Here is a 16078-nt window from a genome sequence, read left to right on the forward strand (position 1 = left end):
AGACCATTTCTTCCTAACAAAGACCGTAATTAATTTGCCAGAATTTTACATAATTATGACATAACATTGAAGGTTGTGCAATGTAACAGCAATATTTAGACTTAGGGATGCCACCCATCAAATAAACATATGGAACGGTTGCGTATTTCACTGAAAGAATATACTTATTTTTTCCCCCGAAATGATAGTTTCCCAATTTGACCATATTAATGACCAAAGGCTCGTATTTCTGTGTGTTGTTATATTATAATTAAGTCTATGATTTGATAGAGCAGTCTGACTGAGCGGTGGTAGGCAGCAGCAGGCTCGTAAACATTCATTCAAACAGCACTTTCCTGCATTTGCCAGCAGCTCTTCGCTGTGCTTCAAGCATTGCGCTGTTCATGACTTCAAGCCTATCAACTCCCGAGATTAGGCTGGCAATAATATAGTGCCTATAAGAACATCCAATAGTCAAAGGTATATGAAATACAAATGGTATATAGAGTCCTATAATAACTACAACCTAAAACTTCTTAACTGGGAATATTGAAGACTCATGTTAAAACGAACCACCAGCTTTCATATGTTCTCATGTTCTGAGCAAGGAACTTAAACGTTAGCTTTTTTACATGGCACATATTGCACTTTTACTTTCTTCTCCAACACTTTTGTTTTTGCGTTGCAAAATCATAATCGGTCGACCTCTACTACAGAGGGTAGTGCGTATGGCCCAGTACATCACTGTTATTGTTGTTCATATTAAACACCCTACCTGTTGGCCAGAAACAAATAACTTTCTTCTGAAACTCGTCAGTCTATTCTTGTTCTGAGAAATGTGAGAAATTGCCAAGAAACTGAAGATCTCGTACAACTCTGTGTACTACTCCCTTCACAGAACAGCGTAAAATGGGTATAACCAAAATAGAAAGGAGTGGGAGGCCCCGGTGCACAACTAAGCAAGAGGAAAAGTACATAAGTGTCTAGTTTGAGTGTCTAGTTTGAGAAAGACGCCTCACAAGTCCTCAACTGGCAGCTTCATTAAATTGTCGCCGCAAAACACCAGTCTCCACTTCAACATTGAAGAGGCGATTCCGGGATGCTGGTCTTCTTTGATATTTCTCGTGTGGAATAGCCTTGATTTCTCAGAACAGGAATAGACTGACGAGTTTCAGAAGAAAGTGCTTTGTTTCTGGCCTTTTTGAGCCTGTATAATCAAACCCACAAATGCTGATTCTCCAGATACTCAACTAGTCTAGAGAAGGCCAGTTTTATTGCTTCTTTAAGCAGAACAACAGTTTTCAGCTGTGCTAACATAATTGCAAAAGGGTTTTCTAATAGCCTTTTTAAAATGATACATTTGGATTAGCTAACACAACGTGTCATTGGAACACAGGAGTGATGGTTGCTGATAATGGGCTTCTGTATGCCTATGCAGAGATTCCATAAAAAATGTGCCGTTTCCAGCTACAATAGTCATTTACAAGATTAACAATGTCTGCACTGTATTTCTGATCAATTTATGTTATTTTAATGGACAAAAAAATTGCTTTTCTCTAAAAAACAAGGAAATTTCTAAGTGACCCAACTTTTGAACGGTTGTATGTATGTGTGTGTATATATGTATGTGTATATGGTAAAGTCATACAAATTCAAGAGGGTAATTTTTTTTTTTATCTCTTATTACAAGAATTAGGGCAGTATGTTAGAAATGTCAAAAATGAGATTTTGGTTGACTTAATAGGTACACTTAACCTAATTTAAATATTTGGCTCTACCGTAGGCTAGCTAACCCCTCGGCACTCCACTGGTTTTGTTCAGAGCATCACAATGATCACTTGAATAGGTGTCAGGAACTGGATGACCCAGACCCACATCATCCACAGTCCTGTGTAACTCCGTCAGTAGAGCATGGCGTTTGCAATGCAAAGGGATGTGGGTTTGATTCCCGCTGGGGCCACCCACATGATAAAATGCATGCACACCTTACTGTAACCATCTCTCTCTATAAATTGGCAATTGTTTTCGAACCACAGCTGAGGTTTTAATCACACAGTGGAGTTTATTTAATCATCTTGTGGTGAGCCGCAGGCGTGTTTAAATATAGAGGAGCGAGCTAATGCAACTGTCAAATGAGTGAGTTCTCACCGAGGGAAAGTGTTTAGAGAGATGGAGGAACAACTCAGTTTAGGCTGCTTTGCTTGCAGGGTCTCAGATTCTAGGCATTTTGTAGAACACATTCTCTGTACATTTTTCTATTGATTTTTGTTGGAAGTTCTAGTTCGGTTAGATTCAATTAGCCCATTTCGAATGTGATTTAAATTGACTTGATTATGTTAGTGTTGATGTCTAGGCTACCAGCCACCAGTGTTGTTGTGGATAGAGCATTCATTTGGAGAGACGCAATGTTCTGTCTTGTATTGTACTCACACCCTCTAATTATTATGTTCTAGTACTTAGGACACACACTGGTGTGCTATGTGCTGTTGTGCACATGCCTGAGTTTCTCACACTTTTGGTGGGAACAGTGTCTGTAATATGTTTGTGCATGTCTGTGTTGGTGAGCCCAATCCTATTTTTTTAAGCCTGTGTGAGAGCCATACCTAGCCTTATAAGGCCTGTCCCTGGATGCCATAGTACAGTACTACCCTGAGCCTCTCTCTCTCTCTCCATTCACACTCACAGCAGCCATCGCTTAACATTCCTGTCTGCCAAACACTTCCTGCTTTCACTGCCCGGGGTTGCCACGGGGATGGACACCCTCACACTCTGCCGTTGCGCAATGACCATTCCTGTTGCTTGGGCGATGCCTCCAAAATTCCGAGCCATGGTTTGGAATGCCACACACACACGCACACTCCTGAGTGGGGGAGATGGGGAGGTGTGTTTGTGTGTGGAGGCACGTTCCTTGAGTCCATTGATTTCATTGGACTTCTAGCAGTTAACATTTTAAGAAGTTTGTCGTCATTATGAATAAGCCTAGAATTAGTGCAGCTGTAGAATGTAGCGAAAGCCAAGTTTAAGCTATATGTGTAGAGGAGTGGTCACCAACCGGTCGATCTTCAAGGCATTCCTAGTCGATCACCTAACATTTCTGTCGAAAAGCCAACTATTAAGGCTTGCGCTCTTCTTTTTTTGTGTGTGTTGCGCTGTTGGCAGTAGGTGCACTTGATTCAGAAGCCCAGTGTATGAGGTAGGCAAAATGTTCCCATTTTGAACCATTTCATTTGTCTGAAAAGACAAACTCCCCCTTCCCGGCAGACCAGGAGATCTGTGGCTAAATCGAGTGTGCCTACTGCGCTGGCCGATCGGATAGCTCAAATCACCGTGCCCACAGCTTCCAGGACCCCAGCCACAGCAAAGTTTGATACTAGCCGACATGAGATTTTATGACTTTTGAGCTGCTGTTTTTATGAATGAGTTCATGTCTACTACTACAAAATATTTCACTTTTTCTGGTCAAAGGAACAACATAAATCCGTGCCTGAGGCAGATGTTTCTCCATCAGGTGGAAGACTGGGAAAAATTGTTTGGAACGGTCATCCAACTCAGAAGTTCAAGTCGGGAACTCTGGCATCTTTTCTAGAGCTCTGACTTTCCAACCTGAAGATCACTGATGTCATGATTTGACCTCTTAGCCCCCAGAGTTCCCAGTTGTCTTGATAGCACAATTCCATCAGATGCAGGTACCATCAGTCCAGTAAAATAAAACAGCAAATTATTTACATTTATGCTCAGCTGTGCCTCGCAAATGCTGCACCAACTGATCTATTTTGTTATGAAAGCTCGAGATTTTAAATATAATATGGTCTGAGAAGAACAATATTGCCAAGCATATAGCCAAATATGCTGTGAAAATGTATTGTATTAGGCCTACTGCACAAGCCTCATTCATACAGAACTGTTTTTATTAGGTTAATGTTCAATTGTTTGAAGTCATGTGTTTTAGAATCTGAGCAGTAGATCTCTGTTTGCTTTTTGACTGCAAAGTGATTTTGACTCAGAAAAGGGTTGGTGACCACTGATGTAGAGTCAGTCGATCAATTGTAAAACTGTTTTGTAAAAATGCAGGTTTCCGTCCTCCTGGACAGCATCCCACAGAGAGACATTTGATCCACTGCAGAGCAGATACTCTCACTACGCTGCGGACACAGTCCAGCGCTTTAGACAGCACAAAGCTGACACTCAAATTTCTGTCTGCTAACTGCTCTTGTTGAACTTGAATGCGGAATGTTTTTACCCTTGAATGAGAGTGATGATGCAGCAAAGGTTTATCAATTGCCTTTTCAGTACTAGGAAGTGAAGTGACCACAATATAGGCCTATATTTACATCAAAGATGGTAACCCAAAACAATAACTAATTTTTGTTTTGTGGTGTTGCTCTGTACTAGTATGATTAAAGCAGCTTTCTTTCCCCTGCCTTTTTAAATGGCCTGGCATGCATGCATTATCCCTTGCAGCAGTGTTTGTCCCTTTTGCTCTGTGTGTGGCTGCTTGCAGGCGGGATGTCTCTCTGACTCAGTCGGTAGTGATGCAGACAGTAATTGTTGGGTATATAGCAAAGGACTGGGCCAGCCTGTGACTGCAGGCTAGTATGGTGAGCGAAACGGGCACACCACAGAGGGAGAGCTACAGTACAGTGTGTAGATTGTGTGTGTGTGAGAGACTGGCGACTTAGACTAGCGAAAGAGGGTGTGTGCGCGTTCGTGCCCTACATGGTGTTTCAATAAGCTGTGGGCAGAATGCAGGCACCCCGACGCTGTGCACTGAACTACTGGCTTAAAGAGCGACTGCCCCTAAAAAGTATAACGGCCTATGTGGCATCTGAGTCAGAAACATGTATTCTAGTGCCAAAATTGACTACAAAGTGTAAATAGAATAATTTTGTTCATAAAGTCAGTCTCGTCCTAAACTGAGATTTGCGAGATGATACGACTTTTTTTGTTGTCATGGAATGAAGGGTACTGTAACAGTTTTCCTTGGGTTTATTTCAATCCTGCACACATTGACACAGCTGGCAGCACCCAAGAAATCATCAATTCAGAGCACAGCTGCAGGAGACCCGAATCTTAATGCCCATGGTCAATTTGGTTTGACAGTCCATATCCTTTTGGCGCTAGTTAGGGACCATCAGTAAATTACACATACATGTACACGGGACAATATTTTAAAAGGTCAATAGTGCCAAATTTCCATGAATTAACTTCAAAACAACTATACATTTTAGAACTTCATAACAACTATACATTCATGTACAAATATTGAAAGCATTTAATGATAGAACTAAAAGATGTGCACCATGAAAATATTGTCCCATTTACATTGTGTAATTTATTGACGGTCCGTAGGGTTGCACATTTTGGGGAATATTCAGATGTGGAAACTTTACATGGGAATTAATAGTAATACCATTTTAAATGTAGACTTTTGTCAGAAGTTGCTTGTTGTGAGCGCTAAGGGAACTTTATGCACTTGGCCAGATGATTCTGCATCTTTGTTGCATTCTTCACATATAATTTGGCACAGTATTTGCAAATGTACAGAGCTTTTCCTTCTACATTAGCTGCAGTGAAATGTCTCCACACCAGATAGTGCCCGTGGCCCTGTAAAGATAAGGGAAAAAATGAGTAAAAAATAAATAAATACAAATCCATGTACAGATAAATAGTTAAGCAGTTAGATTAAACAACTCCTTTGTAAGATACATGTTATAAAATGAAACATGTATGGAAACAGGTGATTTAACACTCCTCAGTTAGCAGGCTCAAGCGAGCTAAAACCTACGTTATCAAAAACGAAATAGCAGAAATTGTTAACAAGTTAGAAATTATTTGAACACACTTTGCTGTAGGCTACTATTTACTAGTTAACAAAAAATCATGTATGTCATATTTAAAATATATTCACCCCACCCAGTATTGTAATCAAAACTTACCAGAAAGCATGAAGTCCTTGGCTCAGACAGTGTAGTAGTGTGGGCTCAATAGCATTTCATTAGTGTGTAAGATCTTGATAATTAGCTGTACATGTGATGGAAGAATGCAATGTGCATGCAGAGGGTTGCAAATCCATTGAATTGAGAATAGTTTAACCAAAATATGTTAATTGCCTTGTGTATCCCACAAAAAAAGGTTATGTTATAAGCTAACTTTTCCCGGGCTTAACTTCCCATGGAAAATTTCCGACCCTTTAACCGTAATTTTCCCCAGAGATAGGCTATCTAATGTCAAACCAACTTTGCCACGGTCGAACCCCAATTGGCTGAAGCTAATTGGCGAAAGACAATTGGCGAAAGACGTTTGCTATGCGACTTCAAGACACAGGACTTGGTTAGACGGTTTCAAGTTATCTAGAATGGTTTGTAACTGTGTACTGTTTTGGCAGAGATAATGTATAAACTCTTGCCACGTTCAAAACCCACATTACCCCCGCCCCCAAGACAACGCTCGTTTGGCTTCGGTCATGGCTGCTTCATTTCTTAATGACCAAGCCGAAAAACGAGGCCAAATCAGTAAGATCAGCCCCTCCTGTAACTAACCTATTATTGTACAACACTTAAGATTAGCCTACTATGAGAACATTTACTCATGAAAATTCACTTTCAAATGTAGCCGAGATTTCCTTCCCATCGCGTTGAATGGCATGGATAAATCAAACCCAGTTATTTTAAAAACAAGGACGCTTGTTTTTAAAGGGGATGTTTCTATGTGTTGGCGTAAATACACCAACACTTTTGGCCTGCCTCGTTTTGTGTTTGCTCCCTTCATGCAGTAGCTGTAGTCATCAGTGGCAGGCCGGCTACTCTGTAGCAGATGAATGTGGAGTCTCCTGGGGGTTTGACATGGTGCTTGGGGTGATTTTAAAGTTCCCGCTCCAGCGCCAGTTTATAGAGCTGTCTCAATGAGTTTAGCCACCCCAATGTGTCGTTCACCCTTTCTTCTGCTGTTATATTCACCTTAATGCTTCATTCCCCCTGAAGTCTACACACCCATTCCCCTTGAAGTCTACGCATCGTTTATTTTACGACGTGATATTTTTTTATTTTTTATTTTTTGACCAATGTTTCAGTTGTGATGCCTGTGATGGAGTTTCATTTGTAACATCTCTAACCTTTTTTGTCTGTTGGTTTGTTTGTGTTTCAGGGAGATCCAGCTGCTACGGAGACTCCAGCACAAAAATGTGATCCATTTGGTGGATGTGTTGTACAATGAAGAGAAGCAGAAAATATATCCTTTCTTCTGTGTGTGTGTGTGTGTGTGTGTGTGTGTGTGTGTGTGTGTGTGTGTGTGTGTGTGTGTGTGTGTGTGTGTGTGTGTGTGTGCGCCAGGGTTTCTGTTAGGAAAATGTGACACCGGCCAACGTGACCTGGGAGATTTAAATTTGACCATAGGCATTGGATTGTATCCCATTTAGGGCGTCCACCCACTGTGCTCAGAATGACAGAAATCACATTTAGATTATTGTAATGCATCTTAACAGAACATGTAACTCCTGTAATGAAGCAACCAATAATACAAAATGTTCAAACATTTGCCAAAAAGCAATTATGCTAGCGGTTCATATGTGACGTATATAAAAAATCTCATTCTATTTGGGCAGGGCGCATAGCAATAGGCCTAGCTGATTAGCTGTCTGTGAAAAGTGACTAAAATATTTGTGAAGATTTGTCTTGAGTTTAATTCAAAATGTTCACACCCCTTGAGTTTTCCACATTTTGTTGTGTTACGGCCTGAATATTAAATAGAGATTATTCTTTTTTTGACACTGACCCTCACACAATAACCCGTAATGTCAAAGTGGAATTATCTTCTTTCTTTTTTTTACGTCTTAAAAATAAAAAGCTGAAATGTCTTGAGTTAGTAAGTACTAAGCAACTTTGTTATGGCAAGCCTAAATAAGTTCAGGAGTAAAAATCTGCTTAACAAGTCACAAGTAACAAGTCACATAAGTTGCAAGGACATTTAACATGATTTTTTAATGACTACCTCTGTACCCCACGCATACAATTATCTGTAAGGTCCCTCCATTTGAATAGTGAATTTCAAACACATATTCAACCACAAAGAACTGGAAGGTTTTCCAATGCCTCGCAAAGAAGAGCACCTACTGGCAGATCGTTTTAATTTTTTAAAGACAGCCATTGAATATTCCTTTGAGCATGGTGACGTTATTAATTACCTTATGGATGGTGTATCATACACCCAGTCACTACAAAAACAGGTGTCCTTCCTAACTCAGTTGCTGGAAAGGAAGGAAACTGCTCAGGAATTTCACCATGACACCAATGGTGACTTTAAAACAGTTAGTTTAATGGCTGTTATAGGGGAGAACTGAGGATGGATCAACAACATTGTAGTTACTCCACAATACTACCCTAATTGACAGAGTGAAAAGGAGGAAGCCTGTATAGAATACATATTCCAAATCATGCATCCTGTTTGCAACAAGGCACTAAAGTAATACTGTAAAAATTGTGGCAAAGCAATGAGTGTTTTGTCCTGAATACAAAGTGATATGTTTGGGGCCGATCCAGCACATTACCGAGTACCACTCTCCATATTTTCAAGCATAGTGGTGGCTGCGTTACGTGTATTCTTGTAATCGTTAAGGACTGAGGAGTCTTTCTGCATTAAAAAAAACGGAATAGAGCTAAGCACAGGCAAAATCCTAGAGGAAAACCTGGTTGTCTGCTTTCCACCAGACACTGGGAGATCAATTCACCTTTCAGCAGGACGATAATGTAAAAACAAAGCCAAATCTACAATTTGAGTTGCTTACCAAGAAGACAGTCAATGTTCCTGAGTTGCTGAGTTAGTGTTGACTTAAATATACTTGAAAATCTATGGCAAGACCTGAAAATGGTCTAGCAATGATCAACAACCACCTTGACAGAGCTTGTAGAATTTTTAACAGAATAATGGGCAAATGTTGCACAATCCAGGTGTGGAAAGTTCTTAGACTTACCTAGAAAGACTCACAGCTGTAATCGTTCTGCCCCTGAACAAGGCAGTTAACCCACTGTTCCTAGGCCGTCATTGAAAATAGGAATTTGTTCTTAACTGACTTGCTGACTGACTAACTGACTCCAACAGTGCAGTAATATCTATCAATTTCACAACAATACACACATCTAAAGGAATGGAATAATATTTGAACGAGAAATGTCAGAGCGGCATAAACTAAAATACTGTAGAATAGAATACAGTATATACATATGAGATGTAATGCAAAATACGTAAACATTATTAAAGTGGCCAGTGATTTCAAGTCTATGTAAACTCTTAACTGTTTTAAAAGAGCACCTATTGGCAGATAAATAGCCTCTAAGGTGCTACTGATGGCTATTTAACAGTCTGATGGCTTTGAGATAGAAGCTGTTTTTCAGTCTCTCGGTTCCCGCTTTGATGCACTTGTACTGACCTCGCCTTCTGAATGATAGCGGGGTGAACAGGCAGTGGCTCGGGTGGTTGTTGTCCTTGATGATCTTTTTGGCCTTCCTGTGACATCGGGTGCTGTAGGTGTCCTGGAGGGCAGGCTGTGTGCCCCCGGTGATACGTTGGGCAGACCACACCACCCTCTGGAGAGCCCTGCGGTTGCGGGCGGTGCAGTTGCCGTACCAGGCGGATATACAGCCCGACAGGATGCTCTCAATTGTGTATCTGTAAAAGTTTGTGAGGGTCCTAGGGGCCAATCCGAATATCTTCAGCCTCCTGATGTTGAAGAGGCGCTGTTGCCCCTTCACCACACTGTCTGTGTGGGTGGACCATTTCAGTTTGTCCGTGATGTGTACGCCGAGGAACTTGAGGCTTTCCACCTTCTCCACTGTGGACCCGTCAATGTGGATAGGGGTGTGCTCCCTCTGCTGTTTCCTGAAGTCCACGATCAGCTCCTTTGTTTTGTTGACATTGAGTGAGAGGTCATTTTCCTGGCAACATACTCCCTTTTCCGTTTGTAGTCCGTGATTGTCTGTAGACCCTGCCACATACGTCTCGTGTCTGAGCCGTTGAATTGCGACTCCACTTTATTTCTACTGATGTTTTGCCGGTTTGTTTGATTGCCTTACGGAGGGAATAACATCACTGTTTGTTTTCGGCCATATTCCCAGTCATCTTGCTATGGTTAAATGTGGTGGATTGCGCTTTCCGTTTTGTGTGATTGCTGCCATCTATCCACGGTTTCTGGTTAGGGTAGGTTTTAATAGTCACAGTTGGTACAACATCTCCTATACGCTTCCTGATAAACAAAGTCACCTTATCAGTGTATTCGTTAATGTTATTCATAGAGGCTACCTGTAACATATCCCAGTCCGTGGGATCAAAACAATCTTGAAGCGTGGATTCCGATTGGCCAGACCAGCATTGATTAGTCCTTAGCACGGGTACTTCCTGTTTTGAGTTTCTGCCTTTAGGAAAGGAGGAGCAAAATGGAGTCGTGATCAGATTTGCTGAAGGGAGGGCGGAGGAGGGCCTTGTAGGCATCCCGGAAGTTGGAGTAGCAGTTGTCGAGTATTGACTCAGGGGTGTGAATACTTATGTAAATGAGGTATTTCTGTATTTATTTTTCAATAAATTAGCTATAATTTCTCAAAACATGTTTTCACTATGTCATTATCGGGTTTTGCGTGTAGATGTGGAAAACAACAATTTAATACATTTTGAATTCAGGCTATAACACAAAATGTGAAATAGGTCAAGGGGTATGAATACATTCTGAAGGCACTGCATGTCACCAGTAGTAAATGTACCGTTAATCCCCGTCATTTGGTTACATAAATTTCTGTTAATGCATGTATTATTTACAGTAAATGACCGTTCTCAAGCTACACTTGTGAGAGACAAGTTTTGTTTTATTTTTATAACCATCGTTTACGAGTTTACATTTTTTAATTGTCTTGTTTTGAGTGCTCCATATGAGCATGTTTGGTTTCACTGTTCTGTTAATGATGCGGGAGCGCGTGCCTGAGCATGCGTAGAAGTACCTGGCTTGCTGCGCAAAAATGTAGGAAAGTGCCAATTTGGGGATATCTTATTTCTGATATTCTTAACTCAACCACCTTTAAAAAGCTGAGTTTATGCGAATGATGATAGTTCCTCACATTATTTCAAAAATCTTTCCAACAACCTCCCGGCGTCAATCACCAAGTCTCGGTAAAAAAGACCAATCATTATCTGACCATCCCATATCTCCAGAGGAAATGATACCTGAGCACTTTTCCCTTGCTCAAAGACCGCTGTCTGTCCCAAACTCACTGACTTGGGGAACTTGGAAACTACAAGGGCCGGGAATAGGCTAGTTGATACAATGTTGCACGTTAGCAAGCGCCAGCTTCGGCTGGACCTTGTTGATACATTTGATACAATTGCTGAGCTTCACTAGCAATGGTTCACATCAAGACAAATAAAAAGGGTGGCAGACGAGCTGAGTAGAGAGATGAATGCAATTGAAGAAGACTTCATCTGGATATTTTATACAGTTTTTATTTGTCAGCTTTATGTATTTTTAATTAGTTAATGCACCATAATTGGGCTTATAAAAGCGAGAGACAAAATTGGCAATAGTACTGTTTATCCATATTGAGACGCTGTATCTAGTATACACTTATTTGCGGGTTAATTGTGGGGAACTGTGGTAACTGACCCGATGCAGGACTCTAGTGTGTGTGTGTTCCCTTCTCTACCCTGCAGCAGTGGAGGGACTCCTGACGCGGACATGACTTCGCAGTTAGCTCTGCGTCATCCCCAGGCCTTCTCTATATATATATATATATATATACACACACACACACACACACACCACTCTTTCTCCTCCTCCCTCTCCCTGTAACTCGCTCTTCTCTCTCTTGGATCTGTTTTGGAACTCAGTCATTGTATCAACTTATTGTTGCAAGCTACAATAGTCGAATACACAAGATGCAATTTTGAAATTTGGTTGTGCATCAGCAGTTTTTCTCTGTCAGTCACTGATAGTCAGTCAGTCTGCCCATATCCTCAGTTTTTTTTAGGTTGCTAAGTTAATTTACCAGCCAGCTATCTAAACTTGTTTCACTCAGATATCATATTAAAAACTATAAAATCTTCTCTCATGGCAAAATGTGTAGAGTTGCAGCAAACTTGCTTTAAAACGGCAGCATTTTCTCTACAGCCCATGGCAAAATGTGTACAATTGAACGAAATTAACTCTAAAATGTAAAAAATGTCTCCGTTGTCAAGAGGGGGGGCACTAAAATGTTTTGCTCGCCGTGGGGGGGTACGCAGACCCGCAAGCAACTGTGACCCCTCAAGATGAGTTCAGATTTTTTTGTGACCCCCATCAAAGTTGCCCATCCCTGACCTTGAGGTTTTCTTGAAGATAATATCTAATTGATTTATATCTACTTTTTGCCTTATCAATTTTGTAGTTCCAAGATTCAAAGCCTTGGAGAAACTCACCTAAAGTAAAACAAATGCCATATTTAATCAATTTCCCACTCTGAGCCAGTAACTTATATGCATTCTGTTTCTTTTAGTTAACCTTTTATCTAACTAGGCAAGTCAGTTAAGAACAAATTGTTATTTACAATGATGGCCTATCGGGGAACCGTGGGTTAACTGCCTTGTTCAGGGGCAGAACGACATATTTTTACCTCGTCAGCTCATGGAGTCGATTCAGCAACCTTTCGGTTACAAGTCCAACGCTCTAACTACTAGGCTATTTTAATGGCTGTTTAATATGGAACTTTTAGTGTGTAAATGCTTCTCATTGCCCTGTTTTGAGTAATCCCTTGACTTGCCCATCTTACGTATATGGTGATGGAGTATTGTGTATGTGGGATGCAAGAGATGCTGGACAGCGTCCCAGAGAAAAGATTTCCAGTATTTCAAGCTCACGGGTAAGTTTCTTTCTCTCTCTCGCTCTCTTTCTCGTCAGCTCCCTCACCTGTTCTTCCTCTTTTTCAACAGCTCTCTCTCGTTTGCTCGCTCACCATTTCTCTATTGTTCTCGCCTGCCCTTTATCTATTTTGCCATCTTTCTCGCCATCTCTCCCTCTCTCTGCCTCTAGCCCCCCCATTCTTGTTCAATTGCGCCATCTCTCCGTCTCTCTCTCTCCCTCTCTTTTTATTTTTTATTTTATTAGTCTGAGCTTCTGTGCAGAGTCTACTCCAAGACTAAGTTTAGGCCCAGGACTGCAGAGATCTCCATTGCTGATAAAGCTAAGGCTGTTTTGTTATTGCTTGAGTTTTTTTGCTAAAAGTAATTTTTGCCCATTTGAATGGAAATCTATTACAGTAAGGTATTAAGGTACTTAACCCTCATACTACCACCATATTGAACATACATGGATTACCAACTGGAGTCATTTTGACCCCAAGAAGAAACTGTTGGAAAAAGCAACAGTCATAGCAAAATATCAACTTAATTCTTATTAAAACATCATTAGACATGTAAATAATGTTAGCAACATTTTTTAAAACTTGTTACATCTGTTAAGTGATTGATAATAATCGGCTAATTTGTTTCATGTCATTACATTAAGATATGGGGGAAGGTGGGATCATGGCTATATTCAATAAAATTCACAAGTTGATTTAAAACTTATGCCTAACCCTTTCTCATGGTTGGTGTTTTGATGGATTTGTCCTAAGTCGTTTGACATGAAGCATTTACTTTTCTGTCATTACATTTATGGCACTGTATGTACTCATTATACGGTATCATTCGGTGCATTCGGAAAGTATTCAGACCCCTTCCCTTTGTTACGTTACAGCCTTATTCTAAAATGGATTAAATTAAACAATTTCCTCATCAATCTACACACAATACCCCATAATGACAAAGCGGGTTTTTAGAAATGTTTGCAAATTTATAAAGATACCTTATTTGCATAACTATTCAGACCCTTTGCTATGAGACTTGAAATTGAGCTCCGGTGCATCCTGTTTCCATTGATCGTTCTTGAGCTGTTTCTACAGCTTGATTGGAGTCCACCTGCTGTAAATTCAATTGATTGGACATGATTTGGAAAGGCACACACCTGTCTATAAGGTCCCACAGTTGACAGTGTATGTCAGAGCAAAAACCAAGCAATGAGGTTGAAGGAATTGTCCGTAGAGCTCCGAGGCAGGATTGTGTCGAGGCACAGATCTTGGGAAGGGTACCAAAACATTTCTGCGGCTTTGAAGGTCCCCAAGAAGACAGTGGCCTCCATCATTCTTAAGTGGAAGAAGTTTGGAACCACCAACACTCTTCCTAGAGCTGGCCGCCCGGCCAAAGTGAGCAATCAGGGGAGAGGGGCCTTGGTCAGAGAGGTGACCAAGAACCTGATGGTCACTCTGACAGAGCTCTAGAGTTCCTCTGTGGAGATTGGAGAACGTTCCAGATGGACAACCATCTCTGCAGCACTCCACCAATCAGACCTTTATGCCAGAGTGGCCAGACGGAAGCACTCCTCAGTAAAAAGCACATGACAGCCCACTTGGAGTTTGCCAAAAGGCACCTAAAGGACTCTCATACCATGAGAAACAAAATTCTCTGGTGTGATGAAACCAAGATTGAACTCTTTGGCCTGAATACCAAGCGTCACGTCTGGAGGAAACCTGGCACCATCCCTACAGTGAAGCATGGTGGCAGCATCGTGCTGTGGGGATGTTTTTCAGTGGCAGGGACTGGGAAACTAGTCAGGATCGAGGGAAAGAGGGAACGGAGCAAAGTACAGAGAGATCCTTGATGAAAACCTGCTCCAGAGTGCTCATGACCTCAGACTGGGGCAAATGTTTACCTTCCAACAGGACAATGACCCTAAGCAGACAGCCAAGATATTGCAGGAGAGGCTTCGGGACAAGTCTCGGAATGTCTTAGACTGGCCCAGCCAGAGCCTGAACTTCAATCCAATCGAACATAACTGGAGAGACCTGAAAATAGCTGTGCAGCGACGATCCCCATCCAACCTGACCGAGCTTGAGGATTTGCAGAGAAGAATGGGAGAAGCTCCCCAAATACAGGTGTGCCAAGATTTGTACTGTCATACCCAATAAGACTTGAGGCTGATATCGCTGCCAAAGGTGCTTTAACAAAGTACTGAGTAAAGGGTCTGAATACTTATGTAAATGTGATATTTCAGTTTAATAATTTTTTTTATCTGTAAAAAATTCAACTTGTTTTTGCTTCCATTTAAGGGGTATTGTGTGTAGATTTATGAGGGAAAAAATATTGAATCTATTTTAGAGTAAGGCTTTGACGTAACAAAATGTGTAGAAAGTCAAGGGGTCTGAATACTTTCCCGGATGCACTGTATACCATTAGCAGACGTATAAGAGTTCTCAGCCAGAACCCGATGGGGCCCGACTGCTGCTGGGCCTCATTCTGTGTTTTGGGTTTGCGGTGCTGTGTTAAAGATTAACTGTGCGTGTCTGTGCACCTTTCACGGCGTCAGGATTCAGGATTCGGCGTCAGGCACTAGCGGCGTCAGGATTCTAATATTGGCTGGGCCAGAGAAATTCGTGGCCTTGATGAAGCTTTTTTTCCTGATCATTGAAATGTTTCATATTGCAATACGAATAGGCTGGAGTGCATTCGGTAGAATGATGATCCACAAGACCACCACAGGCAGCTCATCTCAGAATCAGGAGAAGCCCATATTCCAACGGCATCTATTAATGCCGATACAGCCTAGCCACAGTATGTGAGCGGAGTTGAGCTCACTGTCCTTTCTAGCCGCTCCGCTGAAATACGTTAACACGCTTACAGGAAGGGGGGGGAAAACTGTCGCTCCAAATTAGCTTCATAAATGTTTTGTTTAAAAATCACCATTTAACCAACACCCGTCTTTCTTTGACTAAGTGGACCTACCATTTTGGGTTTGAAGTATTGAAAGCAAACCATATGATTTAAATTGAAAGTATTTTCATAAATAACAAAGGTGACGAAGAAGCACTCATCATTTCAAAAAAGCTATATGTCATATTAAGCAGCACATAAACACTCTAAATAGGTCATGAGCCAGACGGATATCCTGAGAAGCAATGAAAATGAATTATTTAGGCTATATTATTAGTCTATTATATCAATGCTATAGCCTACAAAGAAATACTTTGAAGCGAGTGTGCCGAACTAGGCTGGCAGG

General features: G+C 41.2%; 1 protein-coding gene across 2 annotated transcripts in view; it reads left to right on the plus strand.

Moving 5' to 3' along the window:
• The window catches only part of LOC139560529 (serine/threonine-protein kinase STK11-like), a 53288-nt gene that overhangs the window by 9831 nt on the left and 27379 nt on the right, over positions 1–16078 (plus strand). For both annotated transcript variants that reach the window (XM_071377392.1, XM_071377391.1), the window contains exons 3-4: positions 7123–7206; positions 12759–12848. In XM_071377392.1, the coding sequence (XP_071233493.1) occupies positions 7123–7206; positions 12759–12848 (174 nt within the window). The remainder of the gene's footprint in view (positions 1–7122; positions 7207–12758; positions 12849–16078) is intronic.

This window comes from Salvelinus alpinus, chromosome 30 (genome assembly GCF_045679555.1).
Source record: "Salvelinus alpinus chromosome 30, SLU_Salpinus.1, whole genome shotgun sequence".
In the NCBI taxonomy this organism is placed as follows: domain Eukaryota; kingdom Metazoa; phylum Chordata; class Actinopteri; order Salmoniformes; family Salmonidae; genus Salvelinus; species Salvelinus alpinus.